A 21,367-nucleotide genomic window follows, 5' to 3' on the forward strand; every position below is an offset into this window, starting at 1 on the left:
ACCTCCTGTCTGCCTACCTGATGGAAGGCTTCTCACTTGTATACACTTTAAAATGTTAAGTCTACTGCAAGATCAGTCCCACATGGGTAACCTGACCTCCTCATGGCCTTTCTTGGGTAACTTTCAGCATGATTCTTATTAGTGCATAGAAAGAAACAAGTCTGTCAGAGGAGAAAGAAAAAACCCACATTCTCATCTTGCCCTGTGGAAGATTTATAGACACTTTGCAAATAGCCAGACCCAGGTGATGGTGCCAGGAACTTTCCAAGTGATTTGTAGATCTCCCTGCCAGGAAGTCGGTCTTTAATGGAAAACTCTTCTAGCTGAACATTCCTTTATTACAGCATGACTACAGGGAGAGGATCGCAACTGTCATGCAAAAGACTGGCTGAAATTAACTAGCTATGAGCATGGCCTCAAGATATTTTAGCCTCAGGAAAACACCAGTATCGCAATTTTTCTGTGGAACTATTGAACTGGGCCTACTGCATGCCAGGCATAGTACTATACTCTTGACCTAAACTCTCCTCCTCAATCTGCATTATCAGGCTCCTTTATTTAAACACCTACTTTGCCAGGATCTGTACCTTGTGTTTTATATTATGTTTAATGGTCACTCAAACTCCATGATATCAGTCTCTTCCTCCATTTTTCAGATGGGGAGATGGTGGCTCAGAGAACTGTCCATGTTTGGAAGGCTAACAAGGGGATCTGGGATTGGAACCCAGTTCTAGTTCCAGAGCCTATGTTCATGACCTGCCTCTTGTGTTGCACTTCTTTTCCTTCGACCTTTTAATTCTTGTCCCCACTCCCTTTGTCTGTGGTTTATTTTTTCCTAATCCTTTCTTCATCTTTCCCTCATAGTTACTTTTTAACATGGCAGAGTGGATCTTCTGGGCCTGGCCTTAACTTTTCCATCATTTTCTGTACTCCTTGTCACCCACCTGGCACGTTAGCAAAGTTTAACTCTTAGACTGTCAGCAAATACAGTCTGTGCTGACCAACTGTGAAGCAATTTCATTTTTCCCAAGACATTCTTTCCATTACGTGTGCATACTGACATGTATGCCCCTGGAGGCCAAGATCTTACTCACTATTTTAGTCTAGGGACCCAGCCTAGGGACACATACTTAGGAGGTTTGCACAAAATACTTATTCCCTGGCTGAATCAATGAACACAGGAGTCCTTTAAGGCCAACTCAAGGGCCACTTTCTCCATGAAGTCTTTCATGAGCTCCCCTAATCGGAACACAATCCTTTCTTCCTCACAATGCCACAATTCTCTGGACTGTTCATATGCTACTTATGTAGCTCTTCCCACTTATGTAGCTATATAACTGAAAATGTACTTGCTCTGTTTTCCTTACTGAAACTATTTCATTAAGGGCAGAGTTCCTATTTTACTTATCTTTGGGTCTACCAATAAACTGCACATAAAACTTCAAGACACTTTAGTATTTTCGTATTTGGAATGACTCGTGTTGGATTATTGTACAAATGTTAATAGGTTGCTTGATATACTCTGTGTGTGTGTGTGTGTGTGTGTGTGTGTGCGTGCGTGTGCATGTGCGTGTGTGTGGGGGGGGGAGAGATATATCTTTAACTAGATGATGAGTTCCCTGAAAACAGACTCATATTTCTTTCTTTAATAGACAGCATCTTTATCAATATCTAAGATCTCAGAGCATAGGTGATATAAATAGTCCACACTTGGAGATTTCATATTCTTATGGGGACAACTGATTGTTGGCCTGTGTAATGCATATCATTGTTCTCCTCTAAAATCAGAGTCACACATGCTCCATTTCTGCCTCCAGTTTATTATTATTTTTCAAATGGGTGAGTACCATAGGTTCCTGACCTGGGACATCTCTGAAATAAAACCAGTGCTTGAGAAATCAAGTGCCAAGTCCTTTTTCAGAAGCAGTTCCTCCAAGCACAGCAGAAAGGAAGAGGAGTGGAAATAGGAACCTATTACCATGTCTTTTAAATACTCTACTTTTGGGGGCATTTCAAATACTGATTCTAACAACCTACATTACTGCCTTTGGAGAGTATGGAAAAGCTTAGGGCTTGAAACAGCCAGTAACTATTAACTGCAGTAGAAAAATTTCTTTCTATCCAACACACATCATAGCAGGTTCTTAGCCTTGATTGTGATGCATTGATCATTTACTGCAAAGTCCAGGGGAAGAAATTAAATGTCAATATTTTATCAGGTCATAGAAGAAATACAATGATAAAACACTCAAGATATAGACTTAACACTGGTCACAATCTCAGATACACTGCTTGCTTCTTCAACTGAAATTAAATCAACAGTAAAATGCACCAGAAGCCATTTTAAGGAAACCTTTGGAGAGTATCACCTTTTGGTAATTTATCACTAAGGAAATACTGGGAACTGGCCTTTTTGTATCACTCAAACCTCACGTTAAATCATCTCCCTGACACCCTATCTCACTATGCTCTAGTCCCACCACTTTGCTTTCATGACCTCGTAAATGCCATGCTTCTTCCCACTCTGGGGTGTGCAAACATGCAGCTCTATCTACTTGAACTATTCACCCTTCTCCCTTCTCCTTGGCTAACATCTATGAATTGTTTTTAATTTTTTAATTAAAAGATGTTTTAGAGAGAGAGAAAGCATGAGTGGGGGGAGAGGAGCAGAGGGAGAGGGAGGGAGGGAGGGAGGGAGGGAGGGAGGGAGGGAGAGAAAGAGAGAGAGAGAGAGAGAGAGAGAGAGAGAGAGAGAGAGAGAATATCTTAAGCAGGCTCCACACTCAGTACAGAGCCTGATGAGGAGCTCGATCCCACAACTCGGGGATCATGACCTGAGGCTAAATCAAGAGTCAGATGCTCAACTAGACTAAGCCACCCAGGCGCCCCTAACACCTATTAATTTTTTAAATTTCAGCTTAACCAGCACATCCCAAGACAGACCTTTTCTGACAGCTTATGTTCTAGTTGCCCTACACTGCTCTGTACTACCCTATTCTTTCCCTTTAAAGCATTTATCAGAATTCCTCATTATATATTTGTTTGAGTGTTTATTGATAATGTCTGTCTCTGCTATAAGACTATAAAGCTAACCAAATCAGGGATCAAAACTGATTTTTTCACCTTGCGATTCCTGGTCTGCACCCCCATATATGAAACACAATACATGTTCTTTAAAAGTATGGTTTTCTAGAATATTTGTTAATAGTTATTACCTGATCGCTCATTATATATTCTCTAATACTGTTCTTGCACACACATGCACACACCATACACACATTTGGTTTTCAGTCAAACTGGGTGTAGCAGATCTGTACAACCATGAACATTTAAAAATCGATGAAATCTCCCTCATTCTCCTAAGATCTACATTTGCCTTATTCTCCAAAGCTAATCATATGTATGAAAGCTCATGCATTGTAAAATGTATACACACCCTTCTGATTCTTCAATTCTTACCCTTGTCTAAGCCAGTCTCCACCCTGTTCAATTTTCAGGAAGAAAAAGAACAGAACACTAGAGACTGGGTGGGAAGATCTTTAAATGCCAAGAAGTCTGACCCAGTGAACTATTTCAGTCAAACACACAGTTTGAATTGGATTGCCCGATTGCTGAGAAGGGCTTTCTGCATTAGACAGTTCATTAGTGGCTCAGCCAGTTTCTAGGACCTGTTGGTCTCTGCTCTGTGTGCCTGGAGTTAGCAAAGTGACAGAGTGAAGGCTGCTTGAGTGACAGGTGCCAGTGAGTCACAGGGAATAACGGGTGAAACAGCAGCTACCCAGAGGCACCAACCACACCCTTAGGCTCAGGATCCCAAAAGTGTACACAGCTAAAAATGAGGCTTGGTGTCAGTGGAAAACTATTTGCTGAGCACCTTCTATGTGTCTAATCTGGGGCGTTGTTCCGAGAAGTAATTCTAGGAGGTAGTCAACAGCAGTCTTCCAGCCCCTGTTTCAATTCCAGCTCCACTAGTCAGCAGAGATAGCTAATGTTGGGTATAATTCTTATTGTCTTTCTCCACACTGCTTACCTAATCTGTAACATGGGAGTGGTATTATACGGAGGATGAAATGAGTAAATTTATGCAGGGCACTTAGAATGGTGTTTGACACACATAAACACTAAATAAGAATTAGAATAATACCTTACCCAAAAGTAATATAATGAATGATTAACAGTATCACTTCTCCATTCACAGCTTTGCCATGTATAACAGATGTGCCTTAGGACAAATTACCTGGGTTCTCTGAATCTTAGTTTCATTATTTGTAAAACAAAATGATACTGGCACCAATATGGAAGAGCATTAGGAGGATTAGATGAGATAAGGAAGAGAACACCAACCGCAGTGGTTGGTCACATCTGACCAGCAGGGTGGTTTTATTTAACGCTGCAATGTTAGTCCACAAAAAGATTCCCAATTTTTTGAATGATATGTTTACCTTTAGAAATTATGAAATTGCATATAAACAATCCAGATTTTCAATTTCTTTGGAAGTCAATAGATGGGTGCCACTGGATTGGCATTCCCACATGGCCACTGCTGGCTTGAGCTGGGACTTGTGGCTGCGCCCTTTAGAAAGGAACAAGGTCTTAAATTTACCTCTTCTCCCACCACTTCCTACTGGTCCCCAACCTTGAGGCCAAACGTCAGCTCCCATTTATCCTCCAAAGGCTTCTCTCTACTGCTCTGCTTTCATTTTTGATGTTACTTGGCCTCTGTAGGTATCTGAGTTAGCAGGGGCTGGTCTTAAGGGCTTGCAGGCATCCTCTGGACACTGTTACCTCTATAAGCCTGCATAAAAGGAAGCAACCCCTTTCTCCACATAGCTCGAGGCCATTTGTCTCCACTGGCAAACAAGAGTGTAGAATGTGTCAATTCCAGGGCTAAAGGCTGGCTTCTCCACTGAGCTGAGCACCTCCTTGAAGAATAGCCTCCGATCCAAGAATCGGCCCCATAAATTCATAATTTACTCACCCTGAGTCTTCTTCAGTTCCATTTAGACTGAGGGTAAAAGATATGGGACAAAAGTTAGGGATGCTATACAATAATGCTGTAGAACCAAGTTTTCTAAAATATGTCCTATGGATTATCAGTCCCTCAAGATTCTGATCTTTGAGTGAAAAAAAGTCAAAATACTTTTGGGAAACTGCTTACACTTATCTTGTGTCATGGGGACTCATCTGGGAAAGTCAGTAACTCAGAAATCCTGTGAGAAAGAAATTCATCCTCAATTCATTCAACAGCTATTTACTAAGCACCTACTATGTACTGGGCATTCTTCTAGGTATTGGGGATTTGGCGCTGAAAGACAGTAACTCTGAATTCAGGTAACTTATTCTAGTGTAGAATAAAGAACGATGCTTCACTCCGTTTTATGTCTTGCAAAACTTACTTCCAGAGGCCCTTCATGATGAAAGAATGGTGGATATTTTTCTCCTATTGATGCTTAACAAAGTAAGACCACTCTAGAACCCTTCTTACTGAGAGAAACACACAATTTATTTCTTGAAAGGTCAATGGACCCATTAGGGCAGACTTACTTGGGAAGAACTACAGGCTCACCTGGGGTCTCAGATTTGGCAAAGGTTTTTTTGAGAATATCACACAAAGGGTTAACTTGACTTTCACCTCAAAAGTAGAGTGTTTTTCTCTGCATCTAATATGAGCCAGTTGGAAATGTATTTGTTTTTCAGTGTTTAATCTTCTGCATCACCCACTGTTGATTAGATTTAATTAATTTATGTTTCTAATGAATTTAGAAACTCACAGTGCTGTAGCAGGAAAATTTTCAGACAGCATCTGGCCACCAAATGGATTGATTACCTTGTCTGCAAAAGTCTTTCAAACATCTGGGGCCTGATTTTGTGAAACATCCAGAAGCTCTTTCAGAGGTAAGAAACGCCCATTGAGGGGAGAGAGGGGGTATGAGAAATAGGTAGGGTTTGCTTTGATCTGTAAATCTGGATTCTGGCACTCCCCCAATATGAAATCACATTTTGCTGCTCATTGGCACAGTTTCAGTGGCACCAAATAGACAGATCTGAATCTATTTTGTTTGACATAATCAGAATCTACCAGGCCTGAGCCCAGGCTGACACCCAGTGAACTCTTTTGGCACTTCCTTCCATGTGGAGGCTCCTGCTGATCATTAAGATGAAACATTTATAGAAAGCATTTAGAGAGAAGCACTTTGCTCTCATTCATTCAACAAACATTATCGGGGGCCCACTGTGTCTGGCACGGAGCCACTGAACCTCTTGGTTAGCTGCTCTTGGCAACTACCCTAGAAAGTAGGCACACACTCTTCTCCCATTTTCATAGTTATGAACAAGTACTATACAAATAATAATTACTAACATTAATATCAACACCAATAGGGGATAGACAGACGCGCACAAACACACACACACACACACACACACACACACACACACACACAGGAAGCACTTTACATGCATTCACTCATTTAACCCTCGCAATAAAACCAGGAGGAAGATGTTATTATCACTCCCATTTTACAGATAAGAGTACTAAGGCAAGGAGAGCCTATGTGACTTGTCCAGATAACCCAGAAACCCTTGGCAGAGTCTTCCAATATAGGCAGTATGCCTGTGCTGTTAACTGACTTGCATTAGTGTGTCTGGATAACATTTATGGAAGACTTACTATGTGTTAGACATTATCCTAGGGGATCTGGTGCATTTATATTTTAATCACTCACACCTAATACAGTGGGTATCACTATTTCCCAGCAGGGAAGCTGAAGCCCAGAAACATTAACTTTTCAAGGTCACAAGGAGAGTTGGTCATAGACTAGGCTTTAACTCAGGTCTGTAGGCCTACGAAGGCCACATTTTGCCTACTGAGTCACCTGCTAACAGACATATGGTAAAGAGGTGGTGTGACCTCTGTAGCTTGCTCAAAAGTACACAGGAAACCTGCTGGACAAGTCGGAGGAGAAGGGTGGCCTGGCAAATCAGCAGAGCTGAGACTCCAGAAGAAAGGAGATAAAGAATGTACAAAATGTAAGAAACTTGCTCCATCTTAAAGAGGTAGGTGAGAGATGGAAGTCTGATTGCCTGACTGGTTTTTCTGGCTCAACTTTCAAGAGAAATGATGGACAACTAGGTGGGCTGCTTATGATAAAAACAACAGTGCACAAGCCACACTAAGCATCTGAAATTTTCTGAACAATAGATGCAGACTGTTGCTCAATCAGGTTGTCAGGATTCCATGCTGGTGCTGATAAACCCTGGTTTTTCATGATACGATATCATTTACTAAGTCTGGTTACTTCTCTGATTTGAAAACCCCATTGTCTGTGACCATTCTTTTCTTGCCCAAGCCTCTTCCTTGACACAGTCACCTACCTTCTTTATTCCTTCCTATATGCTCCTTCTCTACCTGGAACCCCTTCCATCTCAGTCTCCTCCTTGCTTGGCTAATTGCTATTTGTCCTCAAGCCTCAGGTTGGGAGCCTCTTCCTCCAAGAAGCCTTCTTTGACTTTATTATTCTGGGTTCGGGGCCATTTTAAATGCGACCTGTGCTTCCTTCTAGTTCAGCACACATTACAGTGGAAAGTAACTGCTTCTTTGTTTGTGGGTCTCTTCAGTGAGACAGCATGCATTGACTACTATTGTAGCCCCAATGCAAGGGTATGGTACACAATAGGGATCCAATACATATTGAAAGTGATGGATGGAAGGACGGATTGTCAACTTTGTAACACCCTCTTGGCTGGTCTCCCTGTTTGAAATCTCTCACCTCCACACTCAATGCTACATCCCAGAAGTCATTAAATTTTTCTGTAAACCTCATTCATGTTGTTTTCTTTTTTATTACTTCCCTTGAATACTCACATGGAAGTCAGATAGTGGTATCTCGGGGGTGGGAAGCAGTTCAGTCAGAGGGGGCATAGAGTCCTAGAAGTGTCCTATACCTTGATCTTGGTAATGGTGACAAGAATGTATAGGTGTGTAAAAATCAATGAGCTAAACATGAGTAAACAATGCTCTACTTTAAGTAATTAATACTTGAATACAAATAAACATATCCCTTGAAGGCTCACTGTGTTGACAGGATAATATCCGGACCTTCTCGCTCCAGAGTTTGAGGTTCTTCACTCATGGCCTTCTTGTTAAGTTCCTTGCTCAAATTTACTTCACTAAAACACATGCTCTGATCTGCTCACAAGTCTCCAAACTCTTGTCATTTCACTCCCATCTCTATGCTTAAAATCATGCTGTCTTATCCTAATTGATTTCTCTTCCTTCTTCTTTGACCTTTTGACAGCTTTCCCCATTCTGGAAGGACCAGGATGAATCTTCCTTCATGAACCTCATTAGCCTCTCTTTTCTCTGAACCCCTGACTACTGTGTCTGGTTATTCATACATGGAAACCTAAAGAATGTAGGCTCTTTGAAGGCAGAGACTTTATCTCATTTCCAATTTTTATATTTAGTATAGTACCTGGTACAATGGTGGATTCTAAATATGTACTTGTTATGAATATCATGAGGGCCTATCTATGTGCTCAGACCCATGGCAGTTATTAGCTTGCATAGAGATTAAAAAGACAAGTTGTCTGTATCATCTAGGATGAAACCTTAGTGTGGCTGTTAAAACCATGGACATAGGATTCATACATGGTTTCAAATCCAGGTTTCACAACTCAGTGGCTCTGTGATTGACCGTACTCAACTGCCATCATCAAACTCTGCTTCCTCATCTGTATCATGGGGACCTTCTCATTAGGGTTGTTGTGAGAATTACATAAGAACATGATTATTTTATTAGTGAACACTGAATTAGTCATTTTGCTAAAAAGAACAATCTTATCCAAATAAAAGTCCATGCTCTTAATAGTATCAGGCATAGGATTCAGCCCAGTGGCTAATTCACAGGAACATTTAACACACAGCAGATATTATTATCAGAGATATTCAATGGAGGAATATAGTTTCAGGGAGGAAAACCTATGAATTGGTAAAAATGGAGAAGGCAAAAAAAAAGTGGGTACATTGTGAGATGTGTACACGTGTACATAAACACAGAATGAATTTAATCCAAAACAAATTCCTTTGGGAAATTCCATCACATCCCATTACCACGGTCCCAAAGGCAAGAGCTGGCCTCTGATCTTTACATATTTAATATCTTTGAAAAAATTCTGAAACCATAACCATCTTGACACGGTACACAAAGGCAAGTATGTGTGGGAGTTGTATGCAAAATCATGGTCCTTTACTTCCAGCTCCCAGAATTCTTTAATCATCCTAATTCCTCATGCTTCTCTGCCAACTTTTGACCTTAGGATAGCTCTTTGATTGCTCAATAGGATTTGACAGCAAGGAAGGGGGAACACTGAGGAACACGTTCTCTGTGCACCCTTACACACTCACTGAAAAGACACCAGTTTAACAATTTTAATTCATATATACTTCTACTCATGTAATCAATAATTCATGGCAATTCCTCTGCAGCATTTTAGTGACAACAGAAAGGGCAGGATATTTCTTCTCTTCCCTTTGCCTTCCTTTCTTCACTTAGTCGTGCCTGGAGCCTGGAGAGTACAGAATCTCAAGAAAACAGTTTCCATGGTGATTCTTCCTTTGAGTACCCGACTGTATTTTGCTCTTTCTGGAGTGAATTAATGCTTTTTATTGCTTTCATGCTAAATATATTGAAGATTAGATTTGAGTTCCTCTGCAGTGATACAGTTTTATCAGGAAAATAGAAAGTAAAAACACAGCATGAAGAAACTATATCTTTCTGTCACTACACTATCAGAAAGGAAAAAAAAACATTTCAGAGGAAAAAATAACCAGCCACAGGGAAATGGATGCAGGTGTCTGGAAGCTTGGATATGCATGTGTGCATCTCAATGTTACAAAGCCTGTCTTGAGAGGAAATTGTCTTAATTCCTCCATATGTTGAAGGTGGTACAAGCTGACCACGAAACACTGAGTTAAAAGGAATAACTTGATTTTTAATGTACTACCCTCTTCGCAGCACAGAAAATACAAGAGTGTGTAGGAACAAGGACATCTTCAAACTCATAATACCTTCCCTACTCTACACTTATTAAGGAGAGTCTTGCTTTCTACCAAAGCTAAATAACTGGCCTTCCTTACTTTTCAAAATTGCTAGATGACTTTCCCAACACTGCCCATGGCACTCTGAATTTCCTGACATAGAACCTATCCCACTAATACTTACCATCCACTCATACAGCTTCCCCACAAGACCCTAAAAGGTCAGTGCCTGTGCCTTCCCCATTCACTCCATTATGACCAGCACAGCACATGAAGGAAAGGAAAATGAGGAAAATGACACTGTGAACGGGTAACTTTGGCAGTGAGGTCTCCTTTGTAAAATCTCAAAGGGCTGCTATGTCAGAGGAAGAAGGAATCGTGTGTAAATAAAAAATAAATCTGAGCAATAGCTCCTGGTTTTCATGGGCTCTCCTTCCCTCTCTTGGGGCATTAAGGAGTTAAAGGGAAGAATTGGTGTTGGGGGGGGTGCTGTGGGCAAAGAGCAGTACCATCCAACAAGGCTTCCTTCTCTGCCATTATACACCTACCCTATGTGGCCTGGAGTCAAATCATCACTAGACACCAAATAGCTGGAGGAAAACCGGGTGGCTAGCCAATTTGAGGCAGGTAATAAACACCTATATCAAACCAGATACCGTCCTAGCTGCACCTGGCGACAGGAGTGAGCACAAGAATTTTTGCCCCCAGAAAATTTAGAGTGCAAGAGAGAGACATTTTGGGAGATCATGTGGAAGCGGATGGAGTTGAGTACCAACAAACACCCTTGGTTATTGATAACAATGCCAACAATTAATATTTACTCCTAAGTATGCTAGGTGTTTTTTAAGCACCATATATGCATGAACTCACTTAGAGCACATTCTCATAACACATCTATAAGTTGGTACTATTATTTCAATTAGCAAAGAAAAAACTGAGGCTTAGGAAGGCTACCTAACTTGCCTAACATTCTAAAGCCACTCAGTAGTAGAGCCATGATTCAAACCCAGACAGCTAGATCCTTGAGTCAGTATCTTAACAACTACAAGCCTCTGAATCTAAGGCTCATGGGATCTCACTTAAGAAAGCTAGGAGACGTTTCCCACAGTTTCCTTTGCTGTGTAAATTACCCACAGCTTACTCCATTTGTGAGGCGGCTCTATAAAGGGGTCCTTCTGGAACTCATTTTCTAGAATATCTAAATTCAAAATTTACTAATAGTATACTGCATTTCACTCCATAGAACACAGTGGCAAGAACAAGGTCTCAGGGTATTAACTCTGAGACACTTCCCTTCATTTCAAAGAATGTGGATCCCCTCCACTATGTGAAACATATGCATTAAATTAAAAAAGAACAGGAAGGAAGTGTATTAAGGCTCAAAGGGCAAGATTGTGAGGCTTTAAATTTTGCTTTTTGCTTCATTGAGATAATTTTCTCAGTTTTCTATAATGGGCATATATAATTTTAACTGTGACAAAATAACTCACTTAAGAAATGCAAAGACTTTCAACAAAAGGAAAGCAAAGATGGGAGAGAGAGACATTGATTTAGTGACTGTTATCTTTTAGATCTCAGAATTAGGAAGGAAAAACAAAGTTTAACCTCCAGCATTATCTGTCCTGCCCTGCATGACTCCCATGCATGGAATACTTTGAAATGAGACCCTTCTTCCATATTTAGTTACAAGGATTATTACCTATCGGGCAGTGAAAACGGAAGTGTGTTTGTTTTCACCAAGGGAGAGAATGGGGCTCAGAGATCATGTTCTTTGCGCACTCCTTACCTCAGAGTTAACCAGTCTCTGTGGGTCTGTTGGATTCCAGAGCCTGTCAGTTCACACTTCCCTCCTGCCCTTCCCAACCGGACAAAGTCATGCTCCCACACGTGTGTAAGGTTAACTTTTATCATTAGAAAAAACAGCCTGAAGAGTCGCAGGGAATCTGATCAGGAAATGTAGACAGAGATATGTTCTGCATTTTCAGAAGAAACTGATGAGGTCTTTGAGGCACTTAGTGGAAAGCAGGAGGGGGAAAGCTCTAGGGCGCCTACAAGGTGTGAGTTTGGAGAGAAAAACACAGATTAGATATGTCTTCCTGCCGGAGCTACATGTGGCATGCCAGCTGGCTCCTTTTCCAATTGCCTCTTTATTAGCGACTCCAACAATCATATTTTGCTAATCTTCTCATAAATAAAATATCATACATATCACAAAGGCATCCCTGATGGCAGACTGCGCTCCAAGTTAGCTAGAATGGATGAAGTGAAAACAGGGCAGCTTCAGGTATATATAATTATTACAATTACTGGCATCATAAATGTCTGCAAAATCGGCAGTGCGGCTGGGTGCTTGATGTTCTGTGCATCCCCAGGAATACAGGCTGCTGCTGTGACTTTTTAGGGTCTTACGGTATCTGTTTAGGGGCTCTCTTTTTATAGTCCTTGGCAGAAAAATAAAATTATTTTGCCAGAGATTTTATACCATACTACATCTGTTGTTCAATAATTAGCATCTTATATAGCAAAGAGAAGGTCAACTTGCATTTCTATATATTCTCCTCTCCCTCTTCATTTTCCCTGGCCTCCCAGAGAGGATAACCAAGTAATTAAGAGCTTGGGCTTTGAAGTCAGAAGGATCTGGGGTCAAAGCACAGTTCTGCCACATATTAACTGTAAGATCTTGGGAGTGTCAGTCACTCTCATTCCCAATTTCCTCCTCGGTAAACAGTGAAGAAAATCTTTCCTGTTTTATAGCTTAGTTGCGAGGATTCAGTGAGATAATGTGAATAAAGGAGCTGGCATCTGATGAGTCCTTAATAAAGGTCAGAAAGACAGGGGAAAAATAGGACATGAGGGACAAAAATGTGGGGGCAGAGTGGGTATGTTCATTGAGATTTTTTGTCTTTCTTTCCTCCATGAGAAGTTTATCATCTCACATTGGGTTCAAACTAATTTCTTTTATCTATATTGTTGGCTATAGCTTTCCTTCCCTACCCCAAAGTTAGAACCATAAATATCTCCCACTGATGCGATGATTAAGATAAGGTCCAAGGACTCTTTCCTCATTTAGTGTTTAAAAACAATCTTTTGTGGAGATTTTTGATGGATTGTAGGGATATTTATGACTCAGGCCTCCTGGCAAAGTCCCTTGATGCTGACTCATTCGTTACCCGGGGAGGGAAGGAGGCAGCTGAAATCATCATTCATTTATTCTGCTTCTCAGTTATGGTGAAAGGTCAGAGGTAAGCCACTCAGTGCAGGGCTCAGTAGGAGAATCAGATTTTCAATAACGTCTTCTTGACCTCAAGAGATAAAAGAATTTCTTTTTTTAAATGTTTATTTTTGAGAGAGAGAGGGGGAGAGAGAGACAGAGAGAGCACAAGGGGGAGAGGGGCACCGAGAGAGGGAGACACAATCTGAAGCAGGCTCTAGGCTCTGAGCTGTCAGCAGAGAGCCCGACGTGGGTCTTGAGCTCACACGCTGTGAGATCATGACTCACATGACTGAGCCACCCAGACACCCCAGCAAAAAAGAATTTCTAACAAACATATACTCATGAAAAGGTTTGCAAAGTCCTCCTTAACACAAATGCCACAGAACTGTAAGTGACAATATTCTGAGCGGTGCCTCTGGCTTCCAGCTCCAAACTCACAGAAACTCCTGCTCCTCTGCACAGTAAGTGAAAACCAAGTGACAGGTGACAAAGAGGGAGGAGGGACAGAAATAGAAAGGAGGCAGGATGTGGAAGTGCCACAGCGACTCTGGCCTTGAAGTGAGGAATAAAGAGCAACCGTGCAGAGATAGAAAGGGAAATATAAAAGGTTTCCTAAAACAAGAATAGTACAACTTATGATTATTACCCTGAATAATAACAGCATTCATAACACCATCACTATCACACTATAATCACCCAGAAAGAAAACATCTATAAAATTTACTAAATATAAGAAGTTCAGAAATATAACACTTCTGTGAGTACTTCGTGTCAGGGATGGGGTGACAAAGTCTAAATGCATTCTTTCCTTTAATCCTCAATCAGTACTAGGAGACTGGTTCTACGTCGACACACATTTATAGCTGGGGAACATGATGGAGGCTTAGAAAGGTAAATAACTTGCTTGAGACCACACAGTGACCTATGAAGCTGGTTTCTAAAGTCCGTTTTCTGCTACCACTGCTTCAGCAAAGGAGAGTTGTGTTGAAAATACCATCCAGTACCTATAAATTACTGATCTATACATACTGTAAAAGCCATTTTGGAGTATTCCACATTAGTCTTGGCTCTAGGTATAGGACATGGGAGAAAATTTCAGCCTCGTTTGGACTTCCAGGCCACTGTGAGCCCTTGGTATAGCTTCCTTTATAAAGGTGTATCAGTGGGGCTGCTGTTTCATAATGTATAAACTACAGACAGGTAGCAAGTGGCACATTCAGTGTAAGTTATATGGCAACAAAGGATAAAATGTATTGCCTTTTCAAAGCCTACGGCTGGTTGGTACAAAAAAATTATAATGGCATTACAGGATTGCTGATGTTTGCTTGAGGTCAATGTCAACAGAAATATTTTTGCAAGATATGAAATTGGACGGGTGGACATCTGTCTAGTTCCAATGAAACAGATACTCCCAAGAGAGCTACCCTTGCCCCATGTTTTAAATAAAGGACTAACTTCTCTAGAGCCCATCTATCAACATTTGGTTTTCAGCAAGAAACATATGGTCTAATAGAAGCATATATACTAAGGCTTAAGACCAGAGACGTAAGATGGTAGGATGTACTGAGTTCTCAAATGAAGGCTGTTCTTTCTAAGCCTGGGCTAGAGCTTTAGACCAAACCTTCCTCAGCAAGCCTGGGGCTGGCATCCAGTTTGAAAACCACATGAGAAGATCTGCGGCGGCGAAAGCGAAGTGCACGCATGCGCACGCACACACACGTACCATTGATACCGGGGCTGAATTCTGCTTGCCAGGGCCCTACCTCAAAGTCTTTGCAACATATTGGTTGGACAGTACAGATCTTCTGTGTTGAATTTAGTTTGAATCATGACAACAACATCACTAGTAATAATAGTAGTAGGAGCAGTAGTAACAATGGCTAACGTACGTAAGCATTTCCAAACACTGTTTTCAGTGCTTTATACATATTACCTCACAGGGTTGTTGTGAAGGTAAATGAGTGAGGTACTATTATTATCCCCTTTTAACAGATGGAGAAATGTATTAAGTGCTCTGAGTGTGATATTTCATTCATGCCTCCAAATTACCTACGTCGGTAATTCACGATTCCCATTTACAGATGAAGAAAGGGAGGCAAGAATGGTTACATGCTCAGAGGCCTACGACCAGTAAGCGAAAGAGCTGGAACTCACCCCCAGGTTTGTCTGATTTCAAAGCTCATATTTTTCCCTGATATCCTGATGGTATCAGTATTTCCTCTCTGATCTTGTGGCCATATCCTACCCCCACCCCCCTCCAGCCTCCAATCCTTTCTCTCACTCTGCCTGTTCTAGTGAGACTGAGATGCAATATGTCTACTTCCTGCTGCCACGTGTGATAAAATCAATGCCTCATTCAAAGGGCTGGTGTGACAACTGAAATCCTACAATGTATGGAAAGGGTTTGCCTGGTACTTCCCAAATAAAGACCTGATTCTGATTACTGGACTCACATCACAGCTCTCACCATCCTCCCCTCTCCCTGCTAGGGACATTTCCTTCACAGGTCCAGAAGGGAGTTGAGGATGTATTTCCAAGGAGAGGAAGTAAGAGGACCAAGGGTTAACATGTGGGAGGTGGACTGTACCAGATGAGAGGCAAGGGAGAGGGGGAACAGCTTTGGATCTCATTGCTGGGAACCCTCATCTTTTTTTATTATTTGTATAAATCACTTGACTGTGAAGGCACCACAGACCAAAGCCTCTGAGTATGCCGATGATAATAAATTGGGTAGCACAATAAATAGTAAGGGAAACCAGGCTGCCAAATGAAGAAGGATTTAGATCATTTAAATCCTAGGCTATGGGTTGTCAAATCCAGTTTAATACTGGTAAGTGTGGGATAATAACTCAAAGCAAACACTCCTCCCATCCCAAACCCCCCAGCCGCAGCCCTTCCAACTACTTCTCTCACCCTTGCAAACAGAATGAGCACCCCAAGGGGATTTTCAGAATGAAAAGGGATGGTATATACTGACCAGAAATGAGCCCAAGTTATTACATAATAATCCCAGATGCCTCAGCTTGGGCTTAGAGCAAATACGAACAGCTAATAGAAAGCTGCAAGGTTCGATTAGCTGCAAAAGAGATTCTAAATCAGCGCAGGTTTTATACTATTAAATTGGATGGGGAAAAAGAGTCTTGTGGTTGGATATAGTGGAGAGATGGAAAGGATTAGGGAAACATAGAGCCATGAGCATTACTGGGTGGCTAAGGCATGGCCTTAGGGTGGAGTCAACTTGGAGGGTACTACGTCAAAGCACGAGACAATTTAGTCATCTGAATGGCCCATTCTCAGCAGTCCTGGCCGTCCTTAGACCCACATTTGGAGACACGGCCTTGAGGGCGACAGAAGTAGGATCGGATTTAGTGACACTGGAATCTCAGCAATTGTAAAAGTCATTACTTGATTTGATGTTGATGAATTATTTTATTAGTTCAACAAATACTTATTGAACACCAAATATGTGCCAGGCATTGACTGTTCCAGAGCTGAAGGTCTATCACTATGCAAAACATGTGATGGTAACAATGCTAGCAATTGAGCATTTACACCACACCATGTTCTTCACATTCAATTAGATCCTTTAGTCATCCCGACAATCCAAGGATTCATTTACTGTTATGACATGAATTCATATGTAGAAGCCCTACCCCGCAATGTGATGGCATTTGGAGGTGGGGACTTTGAGAGGTGATGAAGTTTAGATATGGTCATGAGGGTAGGGCCCTAATGATGGGATCAGTAGACTTGTAAGAAGAGACACCAGATACTGGCACATAATAGAGAGCCCAGAAATAAACCCATACTTAATATGGTCAATTAATCTACAGGCAAGAATATACAAAGAAGAAAAGATAGTCTCTTCAATAAATGGTATTGGGAGAACTGGACAACCACATGCAAAAGACTGAAACTGGATCGCATTTTTAACACAATATACAAACTAAATGCAAAATAAATTAAAGACCTAAACGTGAGACCTGAAACCATAAAGCTCTCAGAAGAAAACATAGGCACTATTCTCTTTGACAATGGCCTTAGCAACTTTTTTCTAGATATGTTTCCTGTAGCAAGGGAAAGAAAACCAAAAATAAACTATTGGCACAGAGAAAGAAATCAAAAGCACAATGAGATATCACGTTATACCTGTCAGAATGGCTGGTATCAAAAACACAAGAAATAACAAGTCTTGGTGAGAATGTGGAGAGAAAGGAAGTCTCCTGCACTTTTGGTGGGAATGTAAATTGGTTCAGCCACTATGAGAAACAGTTTGGATGTTCCTCAAAAAATTAAAAATAGAAATATTGTATGAGCCAGTGATTCTACTACTGAGTATTTACCCAAAGAAACCAAAAAACACTACTTTGAAAAGATATATATACACACCTATGTTTATAGCAGCAATATTATGAAGCAATCTAAGTATCTGTTGATAGATGGATAAAGAAGATGTGGTGTGCATACACACCCACACACACACACAATGAAATATTATTCAGTCATAAAAAAGGAATGAAATCTTGCCATTTGCAACAAGAACAGACGCAGAAGGTATTTTACTAAGTGAAATAAGTCACACAGAGAAAGACAAATACTGTATCATTTCACTTACATGAGAAATACAAATACTGTATAATTTCACTTATAAAAAAACCAATGAACAAAAACCAAAAAAGCAGAAATAGACCTGTAAATATAGAGAACAAACTGGTAGTTGCTAGCAAAGAGTAGGGAGATGGAAGAATGGGCAGAAAGGGTGAAGGGGAGTTGCAGGTGCAGGCTTCCAGTTATGGAATGAATATGTCACATGAAAGATACAGCATAGGGAATATAGTCAATGGTACTATAGTGGTGTTGAATGGTGACAGATGGTAGCTAAACTTGCAGTGAGCATAGGATAATATTGAGAGTTGTCAAATTACTGTGTTATATACCTGAAACTAATGTAACATTGTATATCAACCATGCTTCAGTAAAAAAAAAAAGGTAAAAATAAAGTAAAATGACTTAAAAAACGAGGGACATCAAACAGCTTGCTTTCTTTCTTCTGTGTGAGGACACAGTGAGAAGTAGTCACCTGCAAGCCAAGAAGAGAGTCCTTGCTGGGAAAGTGAATCAGCCAGCACATTGATCTTGGACTTCTCAGTCTCTAGACTGTGAGAAATAAATTCCTGTTGTTTTAGCCACCCAGACTATGGTATTTTGTTATGGCAGCCGGAGCCGACTTATACAGTCACTATTATCATCACCATTTTATAAATGAGGACACTGAGGCTCAGAGAGATGAAGTAACCTGCCCAAGATCATGCAGGAAGAATAATCCTGACACCCATACCTCATCTGTTCAGAGGTCGGCTGCTTTTACACTGCTTCCAAAGGATGGAGTCAGTCCTAGCAATCACTGTGAGGAGTGACGACATCTCTGCTGGCTTTCCCCCCACGCCAGCATCACCCCCTTTCCTAGGTGTACAGGTAGCTACATTTCACAAGTGCTATATGAACTATCATGAATTAGAATGTCCTGGCTCTGGTGTGATCTGGGAACTACTAATGACATCATCATGAGGCTATGAAATCAGGATTTTAGCTTTGTGTTCTCATCCCTGCTCCACCCCAACCCCATAGGACACATCTCTGGGTCACTTTGGGCATCTCTAATTGGCTCTTTTTTAAAATCAGTAACTTTTATTCTTAAGCCCAGTACTGGCCACCCAACAGAAGTCATGTGAGCCACATACATAATTTTAAATTTTCTAGTAGCAACATTAAAAAAAAAACAGAATGATCTATTTTATTTAACCAAATTTAATGAAAATATTATGATTTTAAACTGTAATGAGCAAAAAAATTATTAGTGGGTCTTTCTTCTGTCTTTTTGTCATACAAAACATCTCAGTTTGGACTAGCCACATTTCAAGTGCTCAATGGGAGGGAGTGAGCTCTAGCTGCATTCTGAATTTTCATGATCTTATCCTAACTATATTGTGTTATACTGTCCTATTAGATTATAAGAGCTGTGCTTTCTAGTGGTGTTTGAGTATCTAGCACATGCCAAGAATGTACTGAGCATTTTCATACACATCACATGTAACCCTTCCAGTAGCTCTCCTAGAAAATATTGTTGGCCCTACACTACCCGTGAAGAAACTGAGCAAAATAAGTGGAGACTCCAAGATTATAGGAACTATTTAATGTTATCTCTTCAACTTAGCATTGCCTTGTCTAGAACATGGTTCAACAATATCCATGGAATGAATGGAGGGTTGCTTAGCAAGTCTGCAGAAGACTGGGATTTGAAACGACTCTGACTGATGTCAAAGATTTGTAGGCTTTCATTGATGTCACCTTAATTCCTATGGGTCTGTCACAGACCCTTAATGCAGTGTGAAGTGATTCCCTAATGCTGGTTAAATATACAAGTCTTTCATCTCAGTCAACTAATTTATAGATGTGAAACTCTTCATCCAGGTATTATATTTACTGGTGTCTCCTTCCCCTTTGATGGTATCTATTTTAACAAATAGTCATTAGATACCTACTCAGATCAGCAGATTATGCTCAACCCCAGATGCACAAAGATCACCAACACATGATCCCACCCTCATCCTCCTAGTCTGGTTTGGAAGCCATGTTATACGAGTGTTTAATAGAGTGAAATGCTACTAAGAACCTGAGATTCTGACTGAGCTGGAAGTGACTATAAATACCATCTTATAATCTGCACTACATAATTTGGAGCAAATTATATACTATCCAGATTCCACAAAAGGAGCTCTGCTGTTACCAACATGAGGTTCTTGAAGGAAGAAACTCATACATTTTTACTCCCCAAAGTATTTTACAGAGTGCTAAGTAAATGACAGGTGGCCATCTCTTAATTAACTGGCCCAGCTCTGTTTCTGCTTCTGTGTGTACCAAGTAACCAAGAGTCAGATTCCTCATGGACAAAGAGTGGCTTGGTCAGACATGGTTAAAGTTCTAATTATAGACAGCACTTCTCAGAGAATAAAGAGGTAGGAAGGCTCTCCACTCTGACCTGAGAGAGCCTTGTAAGTAATTCTGTTGAGAATTTTTTTTTATTAAATTGATTAATTAGTAAAGTAATTCATTCAAAAATTTATTAACTATTATGCATTAGCCAGTATGACTAGAACTAAGAGCATGCTAGTTCCTGCCCTTGAGACTTGCACTGTCTGGTGAGGAATATGGACTTGTAAGGAGGTAACTGTAGTATAGTATGATAGAAACTAAAATAAGGAAAAGTACAGAGTATTATGGCAACATGTAGGAGAAGCATCTAATTTGAACTTGGGGTTATCAGGGGAAGCCCTCTGGAGAAAGTATCCTAAATCTAGTGGGAAAGGATAAATCAAAGTCAGCCTGAACAAAGGCAAAAGTATACCAGGCATAGGGGACAGCTCCTAAGACCCCTAACAACACATTTGAGGACCAACAGAGACTTTAGTGTGATAGAAGCATGAAGTGCTGGGCAGGGTAAAAGAAAGAGGTGTATTCAAATGATACTACAGAAGAAAGCTTGAGATTCGTGACAAAGATCTTCATGGGCAACAGCAAGAGGAGACATCAAGGGTTTAAGGAGAGAAGTGAGAATTATGCTTTGAGAATATTATAGCCCTTGCTGTGTTTCATTATGGTACTTCTTACTTTCTGTAGTCATTGTTTGTCTATATACCTCTACCATTACACTACGAGCCTTAAGACAAGGCTCCTGTCTTATTTCTCTTTGTATCTCGAGTGACCAATGCAGTATCTACTAGATAATTGATGCTCAATACTTGTTTTAATGAAAGATATCTGTAGGAATCCTTGGTAGATTTGAGGGGACTCAGTCTGCTGAGGATGTATTATCACAGGGATCCTCAACTTAGATTCCTTGGATCTCTTGAAATTACATGCAAAAATGTGGATGTAAATATGTACACGTTTTCAGGAGTGAGGGATCATCACTTTCTTGAGATTCTCAAAGGTGTCTAAGACCTCACAATGATTATGAAGCACTGAATAAATACAGAATGTTGGGAAATGTGGTTTATGAGCCTGGCTCTAGCTAGGGAAGACCTCTCAAAGGCCAAATGCTCAAGGACAGTTCA

The 21,367-nt window shown here is 40.7% G+C and overlaps 1 protein-coding gene across 12 annotated transcripts in view; it reads right to left on the reverse strand.

Annotated features, from left to right (window-relative positions):
- PPP2R2B (protein phosphatase 2 regulatory subunit Bbeta) overlaps positions 1 to 21,367 on the reverse strand; it is a 425,245-nt gene that overhangs the window by 122,038 nt on the left and 281,840 nt on the right. Inside the window, exon 2 of one of the 12 annotated variants that reach the window (XM_047868812.1) lies at positions 4,979 to 5,005. The exons of the other annotated variants lie outside the window; for them this stretch is intronic. Within the exon in view, the coding sequence (XP_047724768.1) occupies positions 4,979 to 5,000 (22 nt within the window). The 5' untranslated portion in view covers positions 5,001 to 5,005. The remainder of the gene's footprint in view (positions 1 to 4,978; positions 5,006 to 21,367) is intronic. 12 annotated transcript variants of the gene reach the window in all.

The sequence above is a fragment of the Prionailurus viverrinus genome, chromosome A1 (assembly GCF_022837055.1).
Source record: "Prionailurus viverrinus isolate Anna chromosome A1, UM_Priviv_1.0, whole genome shotgun sequence".
NCBI lineage: Eukaryota > Metazoa > Chordata > Mammalia > Carnivora > Felidae > Prionailurus > Prionailurus viverrinus.